The sequence below is a fragment of the Acinonyx jubatus genome, chromosome A1 (genome assembly GCF_027475565.1).
Source record: "Acinonyx jubatus isolate Ajub_Pintada_27869175 chromosome A1, VMU_Ajub_asm_v1.0, whole genome shotgun sequence".
NCBI classification, from domain to species: Eukaryota; Metazoa; Chordata; class Mammalia; order Carnivora; family Felidae; genus Acinonyx; species Acinonyx jubatus.
In genome coordinates, this window is record NC_069380.1 from 5,456,429 (window position 1) to 5,482,189 (window position 25,761).

The window sequence follows — 25,761 nt, forward strand, 5'->3', positions numbered from 1 at the left end:
ACGTATGGTTACCACCGCGCAGAGCGATTACAAACAGGCTGTGTTTTCAGTTAGTTTTGACTTGTGTATTTCATCTGTGAAGTTGGCAACTACTTGAAAGCCACAAGCTACTGTTTTCTGAAAGCTTCTTTGCACATGAGCATAAAACGTATGTATTGGATTTGGAAATTGTCCAATAACTGCCCTTTTAATGCAGCTCAATGTAGATTACAGCTGTTTCCTCTGGAAAGACGCATCCAGTCATCATTTCTTTCTTCTCTTACAGAGTGTCTCCTCTGCAGAAGTCTGAGATAGTGGATGTGGTTAAGAAGCGGGTAAAGGCCATTACCCTTGCCATCGGGGACGGTGCCAACGACGTTGGGATGATCCAGACCGCTCACGTGGGTGTAGGGATCAGCGGGAACGAAGGCATGCAGGCGACCAACAACTCGGATTATGCCATCGCGCAGGTCAGAGGCGCGTTGACCAGCTGTCCCGTCCCGTTGGCAGAGGTATCAGCCGGGCATGAAGGCCTGGTTGGTGCTTGACCTCGGTCCAGCCCTAAGAACCCTGCCCCCTCTTTTGCGGTTGTGTCTAGACAAAATCGCCGGAGTATTTGCATTTCCCTGTGGTCTTGCTCTTGTGCGGTTTGAGGGCCCTGTGCTGCGGGTTGTTGTGGTTGTCACGGTTGTATTTGTCAGCGGTGAGGTTGGCCGAGCTCTCTGTCCTCCAGACGAGGCATCATCCCTGACGGATAGGTCTCGGGTCCTGCTGATGAGAGCCTCTCACCCTCAACTCCCACATGGGCTGCCTGTCCTGGTCCTGTTCCTTATGGCATCCCTTGCTAAAGGATGGCCATGCTCATAACATTAATTCTCTACCGTCCCCATCCCAGAGTCTCTCCTCTTTTCAGAAGGCGCTAGAACACTCTCTCATCAGGCATTGAAAGTCAGGGGAAAGCAGTGATTTACAACCGCCAGCCACCCTTCTCTACGGCCATAACCAGGGTGCTGCCCAGACCCGCTGCTCTGAGATGAACCCACAGTCAACAGCAAACAGCCTCTCGCTGCCAGACCAAGTGCAGCCCGTTCCTCTCTGGATCACATGTTGCCCGCAGAGGGGCCCAGTGTACTTTGTAGTTACTGAACAGATGACCTGACAATGAGAGAAATGTCTGCTCCTCAGAGAGAGCCAAAACCTGAAGGAAAATAGCCAACCGCCTCACCCTAGGTATGACAGATCTAGGTCATTTGCCCCCCTTGATCATCCAGAAAATCTAGACCTCACAATGGACACCGATCATGGCCTCCTGTCTACAGGTTATAGTAACTTGTGATAAAACGCCTGCGCGTTTGGTGGTTAGCCAGTGTTGTGTCATTTCAAGTATGTGTTAACCTTAATCACGTGAACACAAGTAATAGTGGCGTTTTCTCCCTTCAAGCTGAAATTGGGGGCTGCGTATACAATGTGAAAGAGCTTCCAACGCCCCCAGGGCTGCGGGCTGGTCCTGCGCAGCTTGGGGGCTCTCCCTCCCCGGAGCGGGGTTCTAGAGCATTAGATCACCTCTCAGACTCCCTCCCGGCTCGTGGTTCTGCAGACACAGGGAGGAATTTACAAAATCCTCCTGGCTCTGGAAAGCCCACGAAATCAGTCTTGTTTCTCTGTTGATTTCAAAGAAATCCTCAAGGTAATTGCTAAAGTTGGTAGGGGAAGGAATTCTGATTTTCCAGGTGGGAACACTGGGGCTCCTTCCCATTAGGTGACCTGCCTCGGGTCCGAGCATCGGGGGTCAGAGAACACCAGACCTGCACGTGACCTTGGGGACCAGTCCCGCACACCTGCCCATTCACTTTCCCGAGTCCACCACTCCGAGGCCTGTGAGACTCCCACTTCCTGTAGTCTGTCAGCAACTGTAGATGTTATACACCCCAGCATTATTAAATACTTGAGTTATGGCATCATGTGGCTGGAAGGGATCTTTAGAGGTTTCCTAGGAGTTCCAGGCAAATATTTGCCTTTTTCTTTAAAATGTCTGGGGAAGGGAGATTCCATGACCTGCTTTATTGAAACTGCATACTAATAGGCTGTGGGATCTGGAGCAGTGATTGCTCTCTTCAAGTTGACAGCACGAAAGCAGGGTAGGGAGGAGAGAGAGAGAGAGAGAGAGAGAGAGAGTGAGTGAGTGAGTGAGTTAGGGGTCTCCTTCCCCTTCCAGTGTCATAGCCGCTGCCAAAGGAACTGATGCACGGCCCCATGTGTCTGTGGGTCTTTGTTTCTCCTGTCCGTGGTCCTGCCCGTGCCTGGGGAGGGGTCCTGCTGCTTCAGGGTAGCCTTCCTCCTGGCCTTACACCTTCCCCACCTGACACTGTGCCTCGGCCGCTTCAGTCAGAAGTTAGAGATGCCACAATTTTATGAGTCCCGTTGCCCCTAGTGAAATGATAAACGTCTCTGGCAGAAGTTAACATCGTGTGCTTTGTCTTTTCATTTCACGTGGATGAATACGCTTTTGATCGGATCTTTGAGGAAGTGCCCCGGAAGGTTGTATACCGAAGGAAGAAAATGTAGCTCGCAGGCTGGTCCTTGGGAAAAAATGATGAAAGAGGCCAAGCTCTGGTTCTACCTCTTTTCCGCCCGCCTGTGCTTTTATCCTCAGAGGCAGCTGCTGGGACTCACGGCCGCCCCTGTGCTGCTGCCTTGCCCGTGGGCACTCTGTGCTGGCGACTGTAGCCCTCGGCTGCCCGTTCTCCTCAGGAGAGGATCCTTCCTGCCCCCAACCTTCTTAGCGTCTTTTGAGCGACCTCATGAAAATAGCATTTTGATTTAGGGTGTGTGTGTGTGTGTATATACACATATATATGTATGTATATATACATATATGTGTGTGTGTGTGTGTGTGTATATATAAATTTCCTGAAAACAGATCATTGTAGCGCTACACTTGAGTCATTCCGGATGACTCTAGCAGATGTTCTCTGTGCCCACCGAAGTTTAGCATCAGGGGGTCCAGGTCAAATGAAAACTTCCTTTTTATTTGTTTAGCCAGTTATTTTATGATTCCCCAATCCCCTTTGGAATCCTTAATGAGCTTTTATGGGGAGTTTTATTTTTCCATATGAACCTACTCCTGCCATTTTGAAGTGGCCATTTAGCTTTTGGAGTACGTAGTTGAGTGACTGCCCTACCCCCATCTCTTGGAACAACTCATGAAATGTGATGTCGTGTCAGATCTTTAGGGCTAATGGAACCTATTGTGTGGTTTCCTCTTGAAACAGAATGGTTTTGTTTTTAAATACTGCATTTCTAGTCAGAAATGTTCTTTTCTACAGTTAAATTTAATGTCAAAAGTAATCAGAAATAGGCAGTTTGCCATATCGAAAGGATTTTTTTTGCACGCATCACTTTTTTTCTACTTAAAAAATGTTTATTTTGAGAAAGAGAGAGTGCACACAAGCAGGGGATGGGCAGAGTGAAAGGGAGAGAGAGAATCCCAAGCAGGCTCCACGCCGTCAGCACAGAACCCCATGTGGGGCTCAGTCTCACAAACCATGAGATCATGAGCTGAAACCAAGAGTCCTGTGCTTATCTGACTGAGCCACCCAGGTGCCACTCTACTTTTTTAAATTTAAATTCGAGTTAGTTAACATATAGTGTAGTATTGGTTTCAGGAGTAGAATTTAGTGATTCATCACTTACATGTAACACCCAGTGCTCATCCCAACAGGTGCCCTCCTTAATGCCCCTCACCCATTTAGCCCATCCCCCCACCCACTACCCCTCCGCAGCCCTCAGTTTGTTACCTAGATATAAGAGTCTCTTATGGTTTGTCTCCCTCTCTGTTTTTATCTTATTTTTCCTTCCCTTCCTCTATGTTCATCTGTTTTGTCTCTTAAATTCCACATGAGTGAAATCATATATTTGTCTTTCTCTAATTTATCTTGCTTAGCATAATAAACTCTAGTTCCATCCATGTTGTTGCAAATGGCAAGATTGCATTCTTTTCTATGTCCGAGTAATACTCCATTGGTAATATATACACTACATCTTCCTTATCCATTCAGTTGATGGACATTTGTGCTCTTTCCATAATTTGGCTATTGTTGATAGAGCTGCTATAAACATTGGGGTGCTTGTGCCCCCTTTGAATCAGCACTTTTGTATCCTTTGGATAAATACCTAGTAGTGCAAATTGCTGGGTCATAGGGTAGTTCTATTCTTAACTTTTTGAGGGACCTCCACACTGTTTTCCAGAGCGGCCGCACCAGTTTGCATTCCCATCAGCAGGGCAGGAGGGTTCCCCTTTCTCCACATCCTTGCCAGCATCTGTCGTTTCTTGAGTTTCTAATGTTTGTGGATATTCTCAATATAGCCTGATGATCTCTCTTAGGAGAGTGAGCCTGAGGACGACGACGACCCTGTGACTTGGAGTGGGTAATTGAGGGTGTAGTTCAAGGCAACCAATGGGACACCAGTGTGACACAAGACTAATTAATGCGTAGACATTGTGAATTTAAACAGGATTGCCCCTAATGGTGCCTTTGTACCGGAGCACTACACGGTCCACAAAAACAAACAACAGCAACAAAGAACAAACCTTATTTCCCTCCCTCTAGCTCAGTATTCGTTTTTGGGGACCTTTGTGAGGTAGGACACAAAAAGCCAAGCCAGGCTAAGAGGAAGCGGATAGGATTCAAGTGGCGCCCGAAGACCCTCCTACCCCAAAGAAGATTCAAATATCTCATTTGATATTGGATATCGCTCAGTATTTCAAGCAGCGAGAGCCATTACATCATCGTCGACCTCGTACCCGCTGCCTGCTGGTTTTTTGTTTTTCTTGACTGCATAGCACTCTAGCAAGAAGTACGGTTCCCTGGTTGGAAGCAAAAAAGGAGGACACAATGAGTGTAGAAGTGAAGGCTGTGTGTGTGTGCCCGAGTGCAGGTGCCCCTCTGTGCACGTGCAGTTGCTTTTAACCTGCAGGCTGATGGTGGAAATAGGTCATGTACACATATGTGCATCCCTTTGGTAAGAAGGGTACTGGTGCCTGAGCGTTCCTGTCCCTTGCTCCCGAAGTCACCATAAAATCTAGTCGAAGAGAAGCATCTGGTTGCTTTGCTTTTCTTCCAATTCAAGTGGTCACCTTCTCCTAAGAGTTGAGGACCCTCCTGCCCCGGCAAAAAAAAAAGTATTTGTGTAAACAGAACGTCAGGAGAATAACAGTTGGAGGTCCACTGTTGTGTTTGGGGGAAAATAACAATTAGGTGGATCTGAGAGGAGGTTTTAGTCGTCCTCACTGGACCTGAAAGCTTTGCCTTTTGTTTTCGGGAGGGAGCGGTTTTCTCGGGTTATCCGCACCCTCCGCTTTCCTCTGCTCCCTTACCCGTCTCCCAAGGCCATTTTGCGGCTTCTGTTCCTAAATGATGGGCGGTCCTGAACTTCAATCTTTTTCTTTCTCAGTTTTCCTACTTGGAGAAGCTCCTGTTGGTTCACGGCGCCTGGAGCTACAACCGCGTGACCAAGTGCATACTGTACTGCTTCTACAAGAACGTGGTCCTCTACATTATCGAGGTGAGCAAGGTTAACCTCTTCGTCGAGGCGGAAGGCCTTCACGTATTTAAGGTAACTTCAAGAGAGGATGTTGTTCATGTAGAGCTGAAGAAAAGGTGGGGGGGTGGGACATATGGGAAAGCCGTGACGCACGTGGCCTCTCGGAAGCAGGGGGCACCTTGCAGGTGGAGGTCCTCATGCCGAGCCACTGGTGCACGGAGACTCTGCATCTGGCCCAAGTGGAACTTTGCTGTCACTCACACCCCGCGCCCCCCAGGGTGGTCAGCGCCTGGGCGGCAGATGCTTGCACCTGTCTTGGTGACCCCTGGGACGTTTCTAGGCAACCCAGTCATCCTTATCTTCCCTAGAATGAAAGGGTCTGACTTCTTGCTGTATTTCTCATGGAACCTGCACGTTACCCAAGCACGGATTTGTCACTTGTGGGATATTTGGACCATACTATTTCAATGGGGAAGGCTGGGGAGTAAGCAACTAAGGTAATTAAAAATACCTCTTGAACTCACTGGGTTGTGAAGCTGGTTTTCAAGATGTTGATTCAATTGCAGGTGGACTTATTTTACTTATTAGGGGGACTAGAGCAGGAGAAGGGTGGGCCCAGGGAAAAGTGGAACGGGCCCTTTCTGTGTGAGCTCAGTGGGAGTACCACCAGGACAGCTGTGCTGCAAGGGGGTGGCTTTTGAGGCCATCTTGACTAATAGGTTTCCAAGTGTGTTTAGAAAGGAGGAAGCAGCTGGTCGCTCCAGAGAGATAGAAAAGCAATGTTAATTGTGGATGGTGTCAATATGGCATTCTGTTACGAGTTATTTTGTGTCTGATTTCTCAATGCTTGGCAGAAATAATAACCAAGGCATAGATCAACGTTTTCTGATGCGGATCTTTAATGTACTCAGCTCAGGAAATTTAACAAGTGGTTTGACTAGCCATTTCTTTACCAAATTGTCTACCCTTTCCTATCAAATATTCGGGTCAAACACATAGGTTCCCATCACTCACTCTGTAACTAAACTATTAGTGGGTAATTTTCCTGAGTTGTGCAGGTTGTTCACTGTACAAGGCTGCCCAGCCGAAGGGGTAAATGGGGCAGAGATGTAGGAAAACCAGGAAAAAGAGATGTGTTTTGCTAATTTGCACAAAGGCAGTCTACTCACCGTGTCTGCTCGTCTTGTGCCGTAATAACACAGTTCAGTCCATGCCAAGTAAGAACTTCTAGATATGACCGGTTTCATAGTTTGTGTCTTCCTTTTGTCTGCATTATTACAGGGGTTTTTTTTGGAGGGGGGCACTTAAATATGTTTGTCCTTCTGTTTCTGTGACATTTTTTTCCCTCCGTGATAGGAGTCACTCCTGAATGTCACTTGGGGTCATAGATGATCAGTGCTGTGGTCTGCAGGAGTGTAGGAATCCCTGCTCCCACGTGCCATCCGAAGTTTTGCATGCACTTTCAGCTCCTATAGCATTTGGCCTCACAAGATTTCTTAACAATCTGTTTTTCCTCAAAATCAGCAAATTACAGATAGTCTAGACTTCTTATCAGGACATTTTACATGAAGCCCCCAACCCTTTGGCTTCCCAGAACTTCTTCCCAGGAAGTGCTTAGTCATTTACACCTCCTATCTTGCCCCCCGCCCCACCTTTTTTTTAAATTTCAAGAGGGCTAAGGATGAGAAGAGTATAATTTTTGTCTGTCTGGAAAATTCTATCTGGAATGAAACCCTGAAAATGCCGTGTGAGTTCCTTACATTAATTTTTCGATTGTAGCTGAGCCACAGCGGTAAACAGTCTTTTGTAAACAGCCTTTAAAAACATTCTTGGTAACAGTTAAAAATGAAATAAAGTCTCCACCACTCTGGTCTCCATTTTCCATTTAGTATTTCTAGGAGATTTAATTCGAAAACCAAGAGAACAAAATCCTCGCCTGCGCCCGGAGCATTGACTCGGTGTGTATATAGCCTCTGTGCCACCAACATGCACTTTAAGTGTAATTTTAAAAACAGGAAATTGTAGTGTCTTTTGAACGGAAAGACCGAAGCTTATCGTACTTTGATTTGCTCCTTTGCGATGAATAGTTTTGCATTCTGAGGGTTACCTTGTAGCTAATTGAGAAGGAATTCTATCGCGTATTACTCTCAAATGGTTTTCTTGTAGCTCAAGGAGAAACCCTTGGCAACAACCAGTAAGTTCTCGTGTCAAACGACCTCTGATACACATACTATCAGTCATTTAAAAATAGAGTCAAGAGGCAATTTGGCGGAGTGACAAAAGACGCACAGGTAGGCATGTGCACGCACACACGCACACACACACTTAGAGTCTTAGGCATTGCCGTGAGGATTATGGTGATTTGAATTACCAGTGAAGATCGTATGGTAGACCTATGAGCCTGTGATGCTCACTTGGTCCACTGACCTATGAAACTTGATTTTCCTGCGGGACCCACGGCTCTCTCCTCACCTCAAGACGGAATGCAAACTGAAAGTCCCCGCCACTCTCGTCCCCTGCTCGCTTAGGCATATTCTTTCGGGACCCTTTGCTGTGTTTACGGACATGTTCACATATACAAGCAAATCAGTGGTTTTACACACAGGTCCTCATGCTCTGTAATACGGTCTGCAGCCCATGTTAGACCTCACACCGTACTTTTGGGACCATTCCCGTCACTACACACAGGTTCATTGCGTGCTGTTTCACAGAGTAGCTTCTTGATCTATTTCACCTTTCCCAGATTGATGATCAAGTCCTCTCCCTCCCACCCACAAAAAGCCTTGCGGAATAACAGCTTTCCCTCTAAGTAGGCCATAAATACTCGACCGAAATGATAGTGATCTAATTCGAGCGTTGCCACCACAGTGCCTTGACCGTCACGCACGATCAGTTGATAAGTCTGTACCACAAGCTCCTTCTTGCTGACAAACCTTAGTGCTATTTGACGTGTCATGTAAAATTTCTTTGGGCCGAAGTAACCATTGGTTAGAGTGATTATGAAATAGGAACAAAACAATGGGATCAGTGATTTCATGGTCACCCTATTAATAGGCAAAACAAAAGATGCATAAACGTTGGCTCTCTGTTCCCTCCACTGCTGCCTTTATTTAGCACTTCTTGCCTGCATGATAGCAAAGACCGCTGGCTTTGCTCCATCAACCATCTGTATGCAGCCTGGATGAGCCTTCTGACATACATTTGACTCATTCCAGTGACTGGCACAGTTTCTGGAACATCGACACTCAGAAATGGTGGCAGCGAGTAAACAAATGTCACTGCCCCCCTCAGACTCAGACAAGCAAAGGAGGGGCAGAGGGAGAGAGAGAATCTTAAGCAGGCTCTGTGCCCAGTGCAGAGCCGGACGTAGGGCTCGATCTCAGGACACAAGGTCATGACCAGAGCCAAAATCAAGAGTCAGATGCTTAACCAACCGAGCCACCCAAGTGCCCCATCCTCGAACTCTTCAAGGTTCTTATGGCTCCTGATGGAATCCCCAGGTCTGCCTTCCTGCCCCTGCCCGTCGTGGTCTGGATCCCGATTGTCACCGGCCTTATATTTCACTCCATCCCTCCTCATCTGTTATTAGTGCTGCTAATGCACACAGTAAGATACACCTTTACTATGCTTACGGTTCTATGCATTAAAACTGGATTTTTTTTTTTTTAAAGTTCATGTGTTTTTTGAGAGAGAGAATGCAAGTTGGGAAGGGACAGAGGGAGGGGGGAGGAATTCCAAGCAGGCTCTGCACCAACAGCACAGAGCCTGACGCGGGGCTCAAACCCACAAACTGTGAGATCATGACCTGAGCCAAAGTGGGACGCTTAACCAATTGAGCCACCCGTACGCCCCACATTGGATTTTTATCATTAGAAACCAACTGGCAGTTTTCTGTCTGCCTCTCGTAGATGATGCCCAGAATATCACAAAGAGTGTCTGGAGATGGGTGATGATGGCTGCCCAATGGTGTGAATGTACATTAAAACGTGATTAGGATAGGGACGTCAGGGTGGCTCCGTCGGTTGAGTGCCCGACTTGGGCTCAGATCTGTGAGTTCGAGCTCCGTGTCGGCTCTGTGCTGACAGCTAGGAGCCTGGAGCCTCCTTCACATTCTGTGTCTCTGTCTCTCTCTCTCTCTCTCTGCCCCTCCCTCCCTGCCCCCCCCCCAAGAATAAATAAACATTTTTTTTTAATGAGTGCTCTATGCACTTTATTTTATTTAATTTTCATGACACTTGACCATTTTTTTTTTATTATTTTTTTTAACGTTTTATTTATTTTTGAGACAGGGAGAGACAGAGCATGAACGGGGGAGGGGCAGAGAGAGAGGGAGACACAGAATCGGAAACAGGCTCCAGGCTCTGAGCCATCAGCCCAGAGCCCAACGCGGGGCTCGAACTCACGAACCGCGAGATCGTGACCTGAGCCAAAGTTGGACACTTAACCGACTGAGCCACCCAGGCGCCCCATGAATAAACATTTTAAAAAGATTAGTATGGTAAACTTTATGTTATGTGTATTTTACCATAATAAAAAAACACGCTAAAAAATTTTAAAAAGAACATCACCAGCACTTTGTTGGTTTAGTCACATGGAGGGAAACAAAAATGTGTAGCCAGGACCCTATGCTTTGGAGAGCTCATTGAAGGTTTTTTCAAACCTTCAATGTAGTGTAGTTACGTAGTCTTGTTTACGTGTAGTTTTGTTTTGTATCAGTGATTAAATGCTAAGTTTGTGGCTGTGACCAGATGACCATACTTCTCAGAAGGTAAATTTCCGCTGGGGGCTAGACCACGCAGAACATCTTAGCCTTGTGGGGCAAACGGGGCTCTTGTCAGCCAGCTAGAGGGGGTGCGTTCCTTGTGTGTCAGAGGTAGGGATAAAATTAGCGAAGGCAAGGAGGTAGGGTTGGGTGGGATATATGAGTGGCCAGAGAAGGGGATCTAAATAACTAGACAGAAGTTTTATTGCTATTAGAAGCTGGGGTTCCTTTTTCATTCTGGAATAAGCGAGTGACATAGTAAAAGCGATTTTAGAAAACTCCTATGTCAATATGTAGGGCAGATGGCAAGCAGAGACCTTTAATGTAATTTTGTAGTTTTAACCTGGAGCATAAATCATGACCATTATGTAACTATTTCCCAGCATAATTTATAAGCAGAAAGGAACAACTGATTAAAAAAAAAAAAAAACTCTTTGATTTCCACAATGGTAGGCATTTACCGTAAATGTAAAGATGGGAGAAAAATCCATATACATTTTTGAAGTCCTCATGCGACTGCTTGGTGATAATTCCCAGAGAGAGAAGGGTCGATTAAATCCTTTAAAGTTCCTACGCTATTTAACAAAGTAGGGGTTCGCTACTCAGAATTCCCTGAATAGGGTACAAAGCCTAAGAAAGTTTCAAAGCATAACAGCTTCCGCATGTTAAGCGTTTACTAGGTGCACTGGTTTGTCCTCAGACTTTCTGAACCCCTAGGGAAAGGTAATATTCGGAATGGAGAAAAGTTTTAACGATAATAAAATTCAAATAGGAAAATAATAGGGAAGTTACTTGACTTTAACCTGCATTTCAAAAAATTACGATACTGGGGCGCCTGGGTGGCGCAGTCGGTTAAGCGTCTGACTTCCGCCAGGTCACGATCTCGCGGTCCGGGAGTTCGAGCCCCGCGTCAGGCTCTGGGCTGATGGCTCAGAGCCTGGAGCCTGTTTCCGATTCTGTGTCTCCCTACCTCTCTGCCCCTCCCCCGTTCATGCTCTGTCTCTCTCTGTCCCAAAAATAAATAAACGTTGAAAAAGAAAATTTTTTTTAAATAAAAAAATAAATAAAAAATAAAAAAAACCCAAAAAATTACGATACAGATCCCTTATAAACTTTGATGTGTGATGTAAAGACAAGACCCCAAATCATCTTTGAAATAGATGAGACTTTGAAATTATGATTATTATTATAATTACGATGGCGATGAGTTGGTGGCTCCTAGTATAGAGAATAACAATAACTTAGGTATTGATGTGAAAAATGGGAATTTTATACTGCTTAGAGTGTCTGCTTATTTTTGGCAACACGTATAAGGAATTTTAATGTTTTCTTGGGGTCATTAGACTGGCATGAGATACTGGCCAGGAACTGGGATGCATATTTGGCATGGAGGTCTGGAAATATCACTGAATAAGACAGATTTAAACCACTGCAATTTGAGATCAAATGCAACTAACCAACAGAATTTTGTTGAAAGCTAATTAAGACTTGTCAGTATCTGACAGGCCTAACACAAACAACAAAAAGCCTGTGCTCTAGAACGTTCCAAAATGTTTACCAGCATTTTGTTTTCCGTACCTTAAAACTAAAACAGTAAAATGAATTATGGTTCATGTATAAACTGCCATTTTCACCCAAAATATTCTCAGAGAAGTACTTTGAATTTGTATTTTTTCTGAAAACATGTACATAATCTTTTTTGTTGTGATATAGTTTTTTGCTGTCAGACCTCAGAGGTTTGGGGGTTTTTTTTCCTCCGTTTTTTAGATCATTATTATTTGAGAATAATTATATCTCAATGACTTGTAGGTGGCCCCTTCTTTCATTTATCATCTGACTAGCTTCTCATTTGTGAAGCTCCTTCTCATATTTGGAGCCTTAAAAAATATCATCGGACTAGGTTCTCATTGTGGAGCCTTAACGTGCGAGAGATGCTGTGGATTTGGTGAGCCCTGTTCCAAACTGGCATCTGTTTCCCAAGAGTAACCCGGGCTGCCTTGTAAATGGGCTTTGGGTAGATTTTGCTTTAAATCTTAGAATCAACAAAGAATAGACATTTTAAAACTTTAAAATATTATCCAATAACGTTTTCTCCTTTTAGTTACAATGCACGACTTAAACCCGCCTCGACAAAAAAGAACGTATTTCATTCTTGACACATAAGAGATCTCTTTATGGTGAAAGACCAAATTCCTGATAGCTAAGCTTCCCTCTTCTGTCCTGTCCGTCTGCCTTGTGAGAGGTGGCTTTAGGTTTCTTGATAAAGAGCCCTGATTTGAGGGGCTAGATTGCAGTGACGAGCTTAAAAGTTAGCATGTTAATAGGTGAAGGGGAATCGAGACCTATCTGTACAGGCTGTGACTTCATCACGTATGAAACCATCCGTTTTCTGGTAAAAGCTTTAAGCATTAGTTGTTGCCTGCCTCCTCGATAGCAGGTGGAATGCTGGGACCAGGGGCCCAAACTCTGCAGAGTTCTTCCCCACTTGACAGGGCTGGTGGCACAGCGAGAGAAGGGCCCCCGTGGCAGATGTCTGGGGCCAGTTCCATTCCAGGAACGTCCCAGCTTGTGGACTCCGTGACCACCTGGCCGTTTCCCGTCTGGAGCTGATAGTTACTGAGCAATCTTTACAATTTTAATACGTTGGAAGGAAAACTGTCTCAAGAATGGCTTCCCAGTGGGCAGTTACAGGATGGGAATTGACCAGAAGTAGGAATATTCTGAACAGTACTCTCCCCGCCTCACACACCCTCATTCTCCAAGCACTCTGGGGTCCTGGGATCCAGATGAACCCGACTGAGCCCCTGCTCTTGGAAGAAAGTAGGGGATGCAGGGAAGACTGGCGCAGTTACGGTGCCGGGTGCCGGCTTACAGGAGGACCGCGTGCGGGTGCAGGGAGAGCTCTCACAAGTGGTGCCGTACGGCCGTGGGGGCCTCGGCTTGCCAAGAGGAACTGAGCTAGGACCCGGCGGGATGAGTACAGGCTGATCAAGCGAGGGGGGCTGGAGGAGAGAGTTCCGTTGGCCTGCCAGAGAGAGGCCCGCACCTGTCTGCCCCACTTAACCCTCCCGGTGTATTCCAGCTCCGTGATAAATGCCAGAAGTCACCTAGGCCCCTAGGAAACAACAGGGAAGAAGTGTAGTTTGCTGGGTTTTATGTTTCAGTAGGAAGATGGCCGCAGAAGTGACGGCACACGGGCGCAGGAATGTTCTCTCCAAGCCTGCTTGGTTGCTGCCCATTTGCAGAGCTGGGAGTTTATCAGCAAAAGGTAGAGGAGTGGGGAGGGGTGGCAGAAAGGCGTCTTTATAAAGCCACAGAAATATTAGCAGTCTGGAGGGATTCCCCTACAAGATACACCATCACTTTGAACTTTACAAAAATAGACTCTTGCTGCCTTTTCCATGTGACAGTATATGCTTTTTTAATGATGTTTTTGCAGCTGTGTTACCTGAAAGGCTCATTGTAAAGATCCAACGTTCTACCAAGAAAAAAAAAAAAAAAAAAAAAAAGATGTATTTAGGCCCTGATGTTTTAAAGATTGAGTCTTTAACTCCATAAAACCTCCCCGAGGGGGGGAAAAAAGTGCGAGTCCAAAAACAAAATCAAGCTAAGGACTCACGGGGTGATGTGAACTCTGAGAGGTCTGCTGTGTGCAAAACCGTGCCTTATTCTGGAGCGCCCATTCTTTCCTGCCCTCCTGGTGCTGTGGCAGAGACAAAGTCACCCCAGCAAGGGGGGCCACCTCATCGCCTTGTGCCTTAAAGCTCCCTTATGCCAACTTGCTTCCTTTCCTTTAGGTCCTATTGCACTCAGACGTAACACCTGCATAATTTAGTGCTGGGTTCTCATCAGGGGGAATGTTACTTCTTTTTACCAAATTGCTTGTGACTTCCCTAAGGGCAAGGACCCTTTCTTTCTGACTTTGCCCCTAGACCGGACTAAATACACACTGCTCAATAAACAGATAATCAATTAAACACATTTCAGTAGAGGCTGACAGGTCAGAATCTCTTGGGCTCTGTGTGTCTGGGTGGAGTGGTGATGAATGTGTTTAGAATACAAAGGATTATTTAAGTAGCATATATTTAAAAAAATTTTTTTTAACATTTATTCATTTTTGAGAGAGAGTTACAGAGCATGAGCAGGGGAGGGGCAGAGAGAGAGGGAGACACAGCATCCGAAGCAGGCTCCAGGCTCCCAGCTGTCAGCACAGAGCCCGATGCGGGGCTCGAACCCACGAACCGTGAGATCATGACCTGAGCCGAATCGGGTGCTTAACCGACTGAGCCACCCAGGCGCCCCAGCATATTATATTTCTGATTTCTGTTTAGGAAATATCTTTCTGGTCTAACTTAAATCTTTCCTTGTGGAATTTTCATACAGAGAATATACCCTCTAAGTACGTATTAGAAGATTAATTCAGGTTTAGAATTTGTTTAACCTCATCTTTTGAGAGAGAATAAAGGATAATTTTGATTGCATTCTTTAAACACATTCCTACCTTACACTAGCTTTTATTTTAGCTGAAACTCTTAGATTTTCACTCTGGTGAAAGTGATTTTTACCAATTGGGTTTTTCTTGCCATTTTACTCTGCATTGCTTACTCTCCTGGATTTCTTCTTGTCCTTTCTTCCACTAGTAGAGACCAGCTGTCCTAAGACTTTTGAAATCAGATTTCCTTTAATTCTCGGTATCAACTTTGTAAACGTGTCTCAGCACAAATGCCCTGATCGTGCCTGTCTATCCATTTTCATCTCTGTGCACCAGAGTAGCACTGTTCTGAGCAAGTAAATTTCCATGACATCTGATTGCAAGTGGTTAAAAGTCACAGGTTGTGGAAGAGATAAGGGGACAACAGAAAAGAGCACCTCCTGTAGCAGACGAAGGAGAAGGTGGTGGGAAGAGGCAAAGGGGGTTCATAGTGTATCATTCCAGTTATGGAAAATGATCGCCTGTTTTTGTTTTTGTTTTTGTTTTTTTGACCTCCATTTGCTTTGAGAGGATCAGGGGCCAGGACCCTCTCTTCTCCTTTTCTCTAAACTTGTCAGCCTGACTTAGAAAAGAGAAATAGATTTTGGCCCATAGTTTTGAATATTTTTTTTTTTTTTACAAGCAAGCGAAGTATGATTATAAGAATGCAATTCATCTTTCTTTTTCTTCGACTTAGGGTTTTTTTGGATTTGCCCTTTAGTTGAAATAGCTTCGGTTAAAAAAGCATCACATCAGGAAGCTCATCTCTCCTCTGGTAAATGCCTGTACTTTTAGGCGGTAAATAATCTTCACTGCCTACTGACAACTCACTGGAGCCAATATATTGGTTTTCATTTGAGCCACTATATTGGTTTTCCAACAGGTGTTCTGGGAGTTTAGCATGCCCTTCATTTCTTAGTTCCAGTGCCCTGACAGATCAAGTGGGCTATTTAAAGAAGGCTCAAGAAGTGATGTATGTGCTTTCTTGCCTGGTCTTTCAAAGTGAGGGGAGGCAAAGTATATTAGTGCTTGTACCTCCTGAGCAGGCCGGTGAAAGAATATTGATTAAAATGTTGGCCTCTTTCATCCAAGGATCAGAGGATGAGGTTTATTATTGTTCCCTTAACTAAGCTGCATGTTGTTTGGATGGTCGTTTTGTCAGTCACTTGTCCATCTGAAAGTTGCTTCTTCTACTAACTAGGAGCTTTTACCTCCTTGTTAGCCTTGCTTTATTGGTTTTCTTTTTTCTTTTGAAGGTTTTTATTAGTACGGTGCACTGGTATACCACTTTATTTTTTTGTGAGGTATAATTTACATGCAACAAAATAAACTCTTTCCTTCCGACTTCGGCTCAGGTCATGATCTCGTGGTGCTTGAGTTCGAGCCCCACGTCGGGCTCTGTGCTGACAGCTCGGAGCCTGGAGCCTGCTTCGGATTCTGTGTCTCCCACTCTCTCTGCCCCTCCCCTGTTGACGCTCTGTCTCTTCCTTTCTCTCAAAAATAAACAAACATTAAAAGAAATTAAAAGAAAAAAAGAAAATAAACCCTTTCTAGGGTTCAGTCTGTGAGTCTCAACAAATGCATATGATAGTGTCATTGCCATGACCCTCAGATAGAGAGCACTGCCATCACTCAAAACAGCCCCCCAACGCCCCTTCTGTAGTCTGGAACCTACCCTTACACCCAGTCCCTAGCCATGACTGGTCTGTTTTCTGACCCTATAGTTTTGCCTTTCTTAGAAGGTCATGTGGGTGGAATTATACCGCTCTATGATCTTTGGCATAACCCATTCGAGGTTCATCCATATTGTGGTGAGTGTCTGTGGTTCATTCTTTTTTAGTGCTGAGTAGTATTCTGCTATAGAAATAGGATTTCCCATGGTTGGAGAGTTCTGGAAGCCCAGTTCCACAGGGTTGTGAGCCAGGGACCAGGAAGGCACCGGACTGGAAGTAATACTGTGGTTGCAGGAAGAACTTAAATGCGACCGGAATAGCCCTGATCATAATGGCGATGATGATGACGGAGGGGTGAGTTGGCCTGGGGAACACTTTCTGCTAATCCTTCTGGGGAGGAGAAGGGCCAAGAACCCAGACTTGTCTTCTTCCAACCCCTCCTCCATCTGCTGTCTCGCTGGGGACTGCGGTTAGCAGACAGCAGCAATGTTAGGTTGGGGTGGGGCTCTGTAGTCAGACCGCCTGGGGGCTTTGCTCCCAGCTCAAGCCCTGCAAATCTGGGCATGCCTCCTGGCTACTCCCAGCCTCAGTCTCCTTCTCTGTAAAATGAGGGTAATAAAGTGCATACGTCAAAGAGTTTACGAGGATTAAATAAAACCATACAGGAAAGCCTTTAGCATGGGGCCGGCCCCAGAGAGCCCTCAAGTTAGCCACTGAACATTATTTGAAGGTATTTCACATTTGACCAGTCTTTCGACTACAGTGTTGTAGGGCCTGAGGCGTTTCTAGTTCATCCTTCTTCCCAGAATAGGAATCTGCCCTGCAATAGCCAAGTCTAACCCACCCTCTGCTGGGAACCTTCTACGAGGAGGTAAGTCTTCCTTACTACCTCTTTAGGTAGTGCCACCTTAAACACAGCTCCTGTTATATGCTGCAGTTGGATATAACCACTGCAGAGCAAAACAGCCTTGAGTAACCCTGTTCGATTAACTTGGAGTTTGCTTGCCTCCTGCCCGTGCATTGCTACCAATTCAGGTGCTAATAAGTAACTGCAGTCCAGTAATGTGGTCATATGTTTATGACTGAGAAATAATTCCTCCGGCACAATCTGTGGCCTCCTGTTCTCCCCGCACCCAGGGGGGCATTTACAGATGTCGTTAATTGGCCGAGAATCCTCGATGCTGTCACACGTTGCCTGAGAGCATTTAGATGAAACACTGTATATACAAACCACGTGGATAAAGAAGATGTGGTCTGTATATACGATGGAATACTACTTGGCCGTGAGAAAGAATGAAATCCTGCCATTTGCAGCAACGTGGATGGAACTGGAAGGTGTTATGCTGAATGAAATCAGTCAGTCAGGGAAGGACGGATATCGTATGTTGTCATTCATATGTGGATCTTGAGGAACTTAAGTCCATGGGGGAAGGGAAGGGGGAAGAATACTTACAAACAGAGAGGGAGGGAGGCAAACCACGAGAGGCTCTTAAATACACAGAACAAACAGGGTGGATGGGGGATGGGGGAGAGGGGAAAGTGGGTGACGGGCATGGAGGAGGGCACCTGTTGGGATGAGCAGTGGCTGTTGCATGGAAGCCAATTTGACCATAAATTATGTTCCTAACAAAATAAAGAAAATTGTAGCCATTAAAAAAAAAAATAAATGAAACACTGAAACTGATGTACTTGTCCCTTAAAACTCCAGCTCCTTAAACAGTCCACTCTCTGGGGGTTTGCTTGAAGGAATCCATGTGAGTTTCCTTTGCTCCCAGAGCATGAGTCTCACTAGTTTCTCTCAAGGCCAAGCCGTCTCCTGTTGGCTGAAACCGAGATGTATGCCTGCATTAGAGTTCAAAAAAGAGCCTTTCCTCTAGGTGAACCAAGTCACAAGTGTACCGTCCACAAAGACAGTGTCAGTACTTGCACGGGGCAAAGTGCTAATGCCCGTCGCGGGTATTTTTCACCTGGGCCAATGGTAGCCTTAAAGTATGCAAGGGTTCTGTCAATTACACCCGCCTTCAGGGTGCCCTGAAACTCATCTGCTTTGGAACCGATAAGAACAAACAACAGTGGGGCGCCTGGGTGGCTCAGACGGTTAAACATCCAACTTCAGCTCAGGTCATGATCTCACGGTTCGTGGGTTTGAGCCCCACCTTGGGCTCTGTGCTGACAGCTCATAGGCTGAAGCCTGCTTCGGATTCTGTGCCTCCCTTTTTCTCTGCCCCTGCCCTGTTTGCACGCTGTCTCTCTCTCCCTCTCAAGAACAAACATTAAAAAAAAAAAAAAAAGGAACAAACAACAATGAACTATATCCTGGCGACTACTATGCGTTGGTATGAAAATGGAAAATAAATGTTCCTGGACTCCTCTTGCTGTTTCCATTCCCGAGTATATTTTGAATCTATAAAAGCTGGGTGCATTTTGTATCTGCTGCCTTTTTTGTTGTTGTTGTTGGAGAGACTTGCCAGATCGCTTCTCGGCCTTTTGGCTAAGATCAAGTGTGGAGAGACTTGCCAGAGAAACTTACCCAAAAAGGCAATGCTGTGAAAAATTTCCTTGCTATTTGATAGGTCACGATAAAGGCCACTGGTATCTCTCTTGTTCTTGATCTGTGCATAGTACCATTAGCTGATGGGAAATACGCATTTGGCTTGATAATTCTTGCTGGAAATTTTAAAAGCTCACATTAAATAGTCCTAATATGTTGTTGCATTAACCCCAAAAGGATCTGAAAATATTGATGGAATACTCACTATAGGGAAGTTATATAGCCACCATGGATTTTTCTTCCCACCTAAATGACACCAAGCAGATGGCTGTTGTTTTCACACTGGTCTTGGAGGCCCGTCTTTGTAGCAGGGCTTCCCAGAATGAGCACTGCCATGTACTTACAGGAACCACGTATCCGATGGAAGGTGGAACCAGGAATGCGATGGAAGTCCCCGGGGTGTCTCCCAGAGGAGTTCTCACGGGATACCTCTGCCTGCGTCACTCTCCCCCTGGAGTTATGGCCAATGCCATGGTTCACCTGACTCTAGCTGGAGTCCGTGCAGATAGGAGTCACGATTGATCCTCTGCTTCTCCTTTTGTTCCTGCTTGTTAAATTTTTTTAATGTTTATTTATTTTTGAGAGAAAGACAGGGAGAGGCAGAGAGAGAGGGAGACACAGAATCCAAAGCAGGCTCCAGGCTCTGAGCTGTCAGCAAAGAGCTGGACGTGGGGCTTGAACCCATGAACCAAGAGATCATGACCTGAGCTGAAGCTGGACGCTCAACCGACTGAGCCACCCAGGGGCCCCTTTTTCTCCTGCTTCTATAGCATCTGTCACAACATTAATCTCACAACATTAAGTCATATCTGCCTACGTCAAGAAATGCTAATCAATGGTTTCTGAACAATAAGCATAAATGGGAAAAAAAAAAAACCCTAAATTCTACTCAAACCAACTAAGGCTTTAATGTTGCTAATTAAGTTAGTAGAGTGAATTCTAAAGAATAACATTGAAATAATAATTAAAATCAAGTTTTTCTGCCTACAATGAGTCAGAAAAGATTTAATTTAAGTATTAATTAAAATACATATTACTTAAAAATGAAGTTAAGTATATCGGAGGAATAATAAGACAAGTCTCACTCTAAAAGTCAATGTGAATAAATAGACCTACCCCACTCTTGGACTAGGAAGAAATATGTGCACACGGAGACGTACACATACATTTTTACACATAAAAGCATCAAAACAAACAAGGAAATGCTAAAGATCATAAGAAACTACATGATAAAATAGCCTGGACATCTTGAAAATAAAAATATTAAGAGGATTTGTCAAGCTGGATGTTACACATAGTACAAAGGTGTAACAGTAAAAGCAGTTTGGGGCTGTGCATGGACAGATCAATAGAACCAAGTGGAAAACACAACAACCAATCCAAATACAGCTGGATCTTTTGTTTATGATTAAACTAGCATTTGAATTGAGTGGGTAAAAGATATTTTTACATAAATGGTGAAGGGCAACAGAGGCTACTTGGAGAAAATATTACATTGGATTCATAATTCTTTACTCTTTCCACCAAAATTAATTACAAATGGATTTGAGGTTCATGCGGTGAAAAGGTAATGCATTCCCATGGTTTCTAAACTTGAAAACCCCAGTGAAAATTAAGCATCCTAAAATCGGCTATGTCTGGCTCTGTCCACGTCATTGTCCCCTTCCCTGTAGAGGTTTCCTTGATACCTCCTTTCAGCATTTGTTTATCCAGACACCAGCCTGTGTGATTATTTGCCTTGTGCGTTTCTTTCGTACGCAAAAGATTGCATTCTAGAGACCTGTTCTGCCCTTTCTTTTGTGCCATTAACAGTATATCCCGGGGTCTTTCCATGTCAGTGCTAGAGGGCCTCCTCATTCTTCTTGAAGTTGCAGATTATTCAGTTAGATAAATAGTTTACTTAACTAGTCCCCTATTGATGGACACTTGGGTTATTTCCAACCTCAACATTTTCCTTCAACAAATTATGCTCCAGTGTTGGATAAATTCCCAGAAGTGGGACTTCCATGTCAAAGGGTAAATGCATTAATAATTTTGATAAGTATTGCCATTTCCCCTCTTTCTTTTACATTTCTAGGAGTTCTTTATATATTGGGGGGAGATTAAGCTCATTGTCAGGGGCATGAGTTGCAAGCATTTTACTTTTCATTATAGTAAAAGACTGGGATCATCCCAAACTGTTCATTGCGGACTGGGTTCCCTGGGAAGGAGACTCAGATGGAGTTTAGCATGAGGGATTTTGTGCCCTTGAGGTCAACATCTGTCAATGGGAGGGAATGGAATCATGAAGAAGCTATGGGTCAGGTAAATGAATGAGACTCTATGTCAGACAACTGGCCGGGGGCCAAAGCCAGGGTGAGAATGCATTTTCCTGCTCTTGCTATAGCAAAATTGCAGGCTGCTTCTTCCAAGGAGAGCATCCTAAAGAAGGCCGTGGCTCAGGAGAAGTGATTTCTAAAGAAATGAATGAGAGTAAGCAAAGAAAAACAAGGAAGTATTCCCTTGGAAAAGGGTATACCCGTGAGTCTGCAGAATTGCAAGTAGTTCTGAATAGTTGAAGGTTGGGTCTAAGAAGTGTCTGGAAATGCAGTGGGAGAGAAAACTGGGGTGACATCAGTTAAGCCCTGGATATATATGAGTCTTGGCATCTTAAACACAGTAGTAGTGATGTGATGATAGTGGCATTTCTGAAAGATCATTCTTGTACTATTCATCTTGGTGGCTCATAACAGAGCAGCAGAGGATAGTTTCCAAAGATGGCTACCTCAATATGTCTTTTAAGTCCCATGCTCTTCATGCAAAGTGCTTCTGACACTTTTCTACTGAGCGGTGGTGTTATGTTCCCTTCCCTTGAGTCTGGATGGACCTTTGTAACAGCTTCAAGCAGTAGGCACCAAGTGACTTCCAAGGGTTGGTTCCATTGGAACCCAGCTGACCTGTTGTGGGAAGACCAAGCCAGGTGCAGAAGGCACATGAAGCTTTCTGGCCAACAGCCTTTCTGAGGTCTCAGCTGCCAGCCGTGTGAGCACACAGACTTCAAAGAACTCCAGACCCCAGTCTTCTAGCTGACACCAGTGAAGCAGAGATGTGTGATGCCTGCTGAGCCCTGCCCAGTTCTAGATGTGTGAGCAAAATCAATGGTGTCATTGTTTTGAAGCGCTAAGTTTGGGATGGAGGGAGTAACTTGTTAAGTAACCACAATCCCTAGAAATATTTAGGCTGATTTTGGTTTCAAGCAAATTAACTAATGTCCCATCAGGCCAACGGGTTTCTTTATCTTTTGGGTCATGTTCCTTGGAGCCAGTCACTTTTGGAGATGCAGAAGAGTGTTTCGCGTAGAATGTAAATATTACTGAAAAGAAACGTAGTTTCAAAGGACTTGTCACCAGGAAGTTTAATAATTTGGCACCGAGCACACTGTTCAATGCCATTCGCGTGATCTGTTCTCCCTCTTCCGGTATTCTTTTCTCCTGGACTAAACTACTAGTTTGCTGATGACACTAGTTTGCTGATGACAGCAAAGTATCAGATTTTCCTCTTGCCATGCAAGTGTATGCAGTGGTCAAAATTCATAGAGCTGTACGCTGAAAAGGGTGAATTTTACTGCACGCAAGTTATATCTTTAATACATATCATAAAGTGTATCTTAATAAGCAGATATTCTAGTAATTGCTCCTCGATGTTTGAATCGGGCCTAGTGCCACCTCTGCCAGAAAGGTCTTTTGTTTATATCAAACTTCTCCCTTTCCTTCCCTTCTCCATTCCACCACCCCTCCCCCCATTACATCCTCTCTCTCAGAATCCCACACTTCCTTAGAGTTGAGTTGTGGGGTAGGCCTGCTAAGGGTGATTCATGCATCCATGCCCAAGTTTTAATTCAACAAATAGGGCTGTGATCAAAGTACTGGTTCTGTACGGTAGAGGCTTGGGAACATTTGACAAAACTAAACTTAGCTCTCCGCTGAGACAGCCAAAGCCTGGAGACATCATGCATGCACTTTCTGTATGCATAGGACGTTTTCTCCCACTCTGTTTTCTCATTCCTGCGAGGCTAGATGGCTCAAAGGTATTGGGGCAGGAGTTTACTTAGGTATCATTGGGCTGTCAGAGCCTCCTATCCCTCATTATTTTTGAGTTGTAAGAATATAGTTAAAATGCTTGTGTTTCTGTGCACTTCCTCAGCCTTCAAATATGAATATTACAGTAAATCATAAACCACAATTCAAAAATGCAAACACCTTCTGTGCCCACATTTAGTATATTTAGTCAATTTCTTTTCCATATCCACTCAATGACAGCTGAAGGAATTTCTTTAGGATGACAGATTGTCAGCACATTGACATAGATTGTGTTAGATGTATATTTTTAGTGGGAACGAATGATTTTTCAGTGAGCTTTTCTCAGAAATATAATAATAGGGAGGAGAATTGTTATTCCATGTGTCAAGCCTATAGAATTTTTTTTTCTTGCCGGTTATAACGGTCAACCTAAAGAGTAGTTATTAACAAGTATTTTACAAGATAAAGAGGAAAATCATAGCTTGCTAAAAACCATTCTCACATTTACTAGAATAGACACATGAGTAAATAGGAAAGAAAGTTATCTTTAGAGAAAAAATAATTTTAAAATAGTTTAGAATTGTTTCTCGTTCTTTATTATATTTCGCTACTTAGATAACATTTGGGAAAAGGGACCGATCAAAACTTGCCACATGGAAAGGGCATTTCTTTACATTTACTTGTGAAATTGAACTAAAATTCGGAGTATAAGAACTATGATCTCTGAATGAGATCCTGATTTCTTATGAATACTTTCCTGGAATCAGAGGCTAAATTGTGTGGTTATGACCTAGTTACTACCTGGAGGTACTGCAGATTGTTCAATCAGAAGGCCGTGTGTTGCTTTCTGCCTCTGAACATTTGGGACCATCCCTTTCCTGTGTATGAGCCCTGGGGAACTAAGATAGGAGAGCGGGATACATGTTAAATCACTTTTCATGTAAGGAATGCCCACGTGGATTCCCAGAGGACAAAATTAGGCGAGGACCTAATGGGGAAGAGCTGTTCTCAGACTGAGAGAATAGGCCTGGCTTCCTAAGGGACTGCCTCTCTCTTGAATCTTCAGCATTGGCCCAAAGGGATGTGTTTCTTCATACTCACTTTGAATGGCCGTTGTATCGTGCAACACCATGACCTGCCATAGCTTGATTCCTTTTACACTGGGAAGACTTTCAAGGAGAAATCTTTAAGGACACGGAACCAGGGAGGAGAAAACACCGCACGTTGTTGAAGAAAGTAAATCTTATTACAAAAGAAAGCACTCTTAATTTTTCTCTGGAAAATAATTAACAGCTGCCAAGGGACCATCAGTCCTTCAACTGCCTACATACAGCTCGGTTTCCTTGGTGTGATCATTAGTGGAGATTTTTCAGGCGAATCCACAGATACCCTATGGGAAAGGTAAATCTGGTTCTATAGAACTCTAGCCCTGGGGTGGCTGATGTGCACCCCTGAGGTTTCACTTCTCCTTGTACCTGCCCCACCCCATCGTGGTCCTCGGTGCCTGTCAAAACAGGAAGCCTTTTCCTACTCCCTAATGGAAGGAGGCCCCAGGGCATTATCACCACAACCAGCCACAGGGATAAAAGAGGCCTCGAGTGGTAATATAAATATGGTGATAATAATAAATCCGAAAAGAACACAAAAATAAAACTACTAAAACATACTTGCAAATACAAGTGTCAGTCACAGCTTTGCTTCTCACCGTAAAACTGTGCCCCTTGGCCACGTGGGGCGCTTGGTCTTCGCTGGTGTCACATGCTTTGTAGGGTGAAGAGTGGTGCGGGCAGGAAGCATTTTGAAACTTGTTTGCAGTTACTGGGCCGCTGTAAATCTGTATTTAAAAGTACGATTACCAACATGTTTAATAACCAAGAGAAAGCTTTGTTGAGACAGGGACAGTGTTATGTACCATAAACTCAGCGATGCAAATATATGAGCATATAAAACAGACTAGAAGGAAAAACCCAACATATTCATATCATACTTATATTTGAGTCAGTAAATGTATGAATGATTTTTTTCTGTGTGTTTTATAGATATTTTTAAACAAATGGTATGTTGATTTTGTATGCAGAAAATGTCAATGCGTACATGTGTGAATAGATGCTATAACGATGGGGTTTAGGAAAAAGACAACTAGAGGTTACAGTTGACATGTGTATTAAAAAACCAAATCAGGGGCGCCTAGGGGGATCAGTCAGGTAAGCATCTGACTCTTGATTTCAGCTCAGGTCATGATCTCGCGGTTTCGTGGGTTCAGACCACGCGTCAGGCTGTGCGCTGACAGCGTGGAGACTGCTTGGGATTCTGTCTCCCTCTCTCTCTGCCCTGCCCCCGTGTGCGCACTCATGCTCTCTCCCTCCCTCCCTCGAAAATAAATAAATAAATAAATAAATAAATAAATAAATAAATAAATAAATAAAATCACCCCCAAAACCCCAGAAACAAAAGTTAGGCCATTGCAACAAAAATCAGGATATAGGCAAAGCATTACTTAGGGAATCTTACATTCTTATGATACCTTTTCCTGCCGGTAGTACGTATTCCTTGCAAATAGTTCTCCCTGAAAGATAAATACCGTTAAGAAGCTTTCCAAAGTGGCACTCAGCTTGGCAGGGTTTCATGAACTCTCTTGAAGCATCTTATTTTTTAAAAAAAATTTTTTTAACATTTACTATTGAGAGAAAGAGATAGAACATGAGCAGGGGGGAGGCAAAGAG

At 44.4% G+C, this 25,761-nt stretch overlaps 1 protein-coding gene across 3 annotated transcripts in view; it reads left to right on the forward strand.

The window, feature by feature from the left end:
* Positions 1-25,761, forward strand: part of LOC106988928 (phospholipid-transporting ATPase IB) — a 624,663-nt gene that overhangs the window by 362,716 nt on the left and 236,186 nt on the right. For all 3 annotated transcript variants that reach the window (XM_027064563.2, XM_027064562.2, XM_027064561.2), the window contains exons 26-27: positions 266-449; positions 5,434-5,544. In XM_027064563.2, coding sequence (XP_026920364.1) covers positions 266-449; positions 5,434-5,544 — 295 coding nt within the window. The remainder of the gene's footprint in view (positions 1-265; positions 450-5,433; positions 5,545-25,761) is intronic.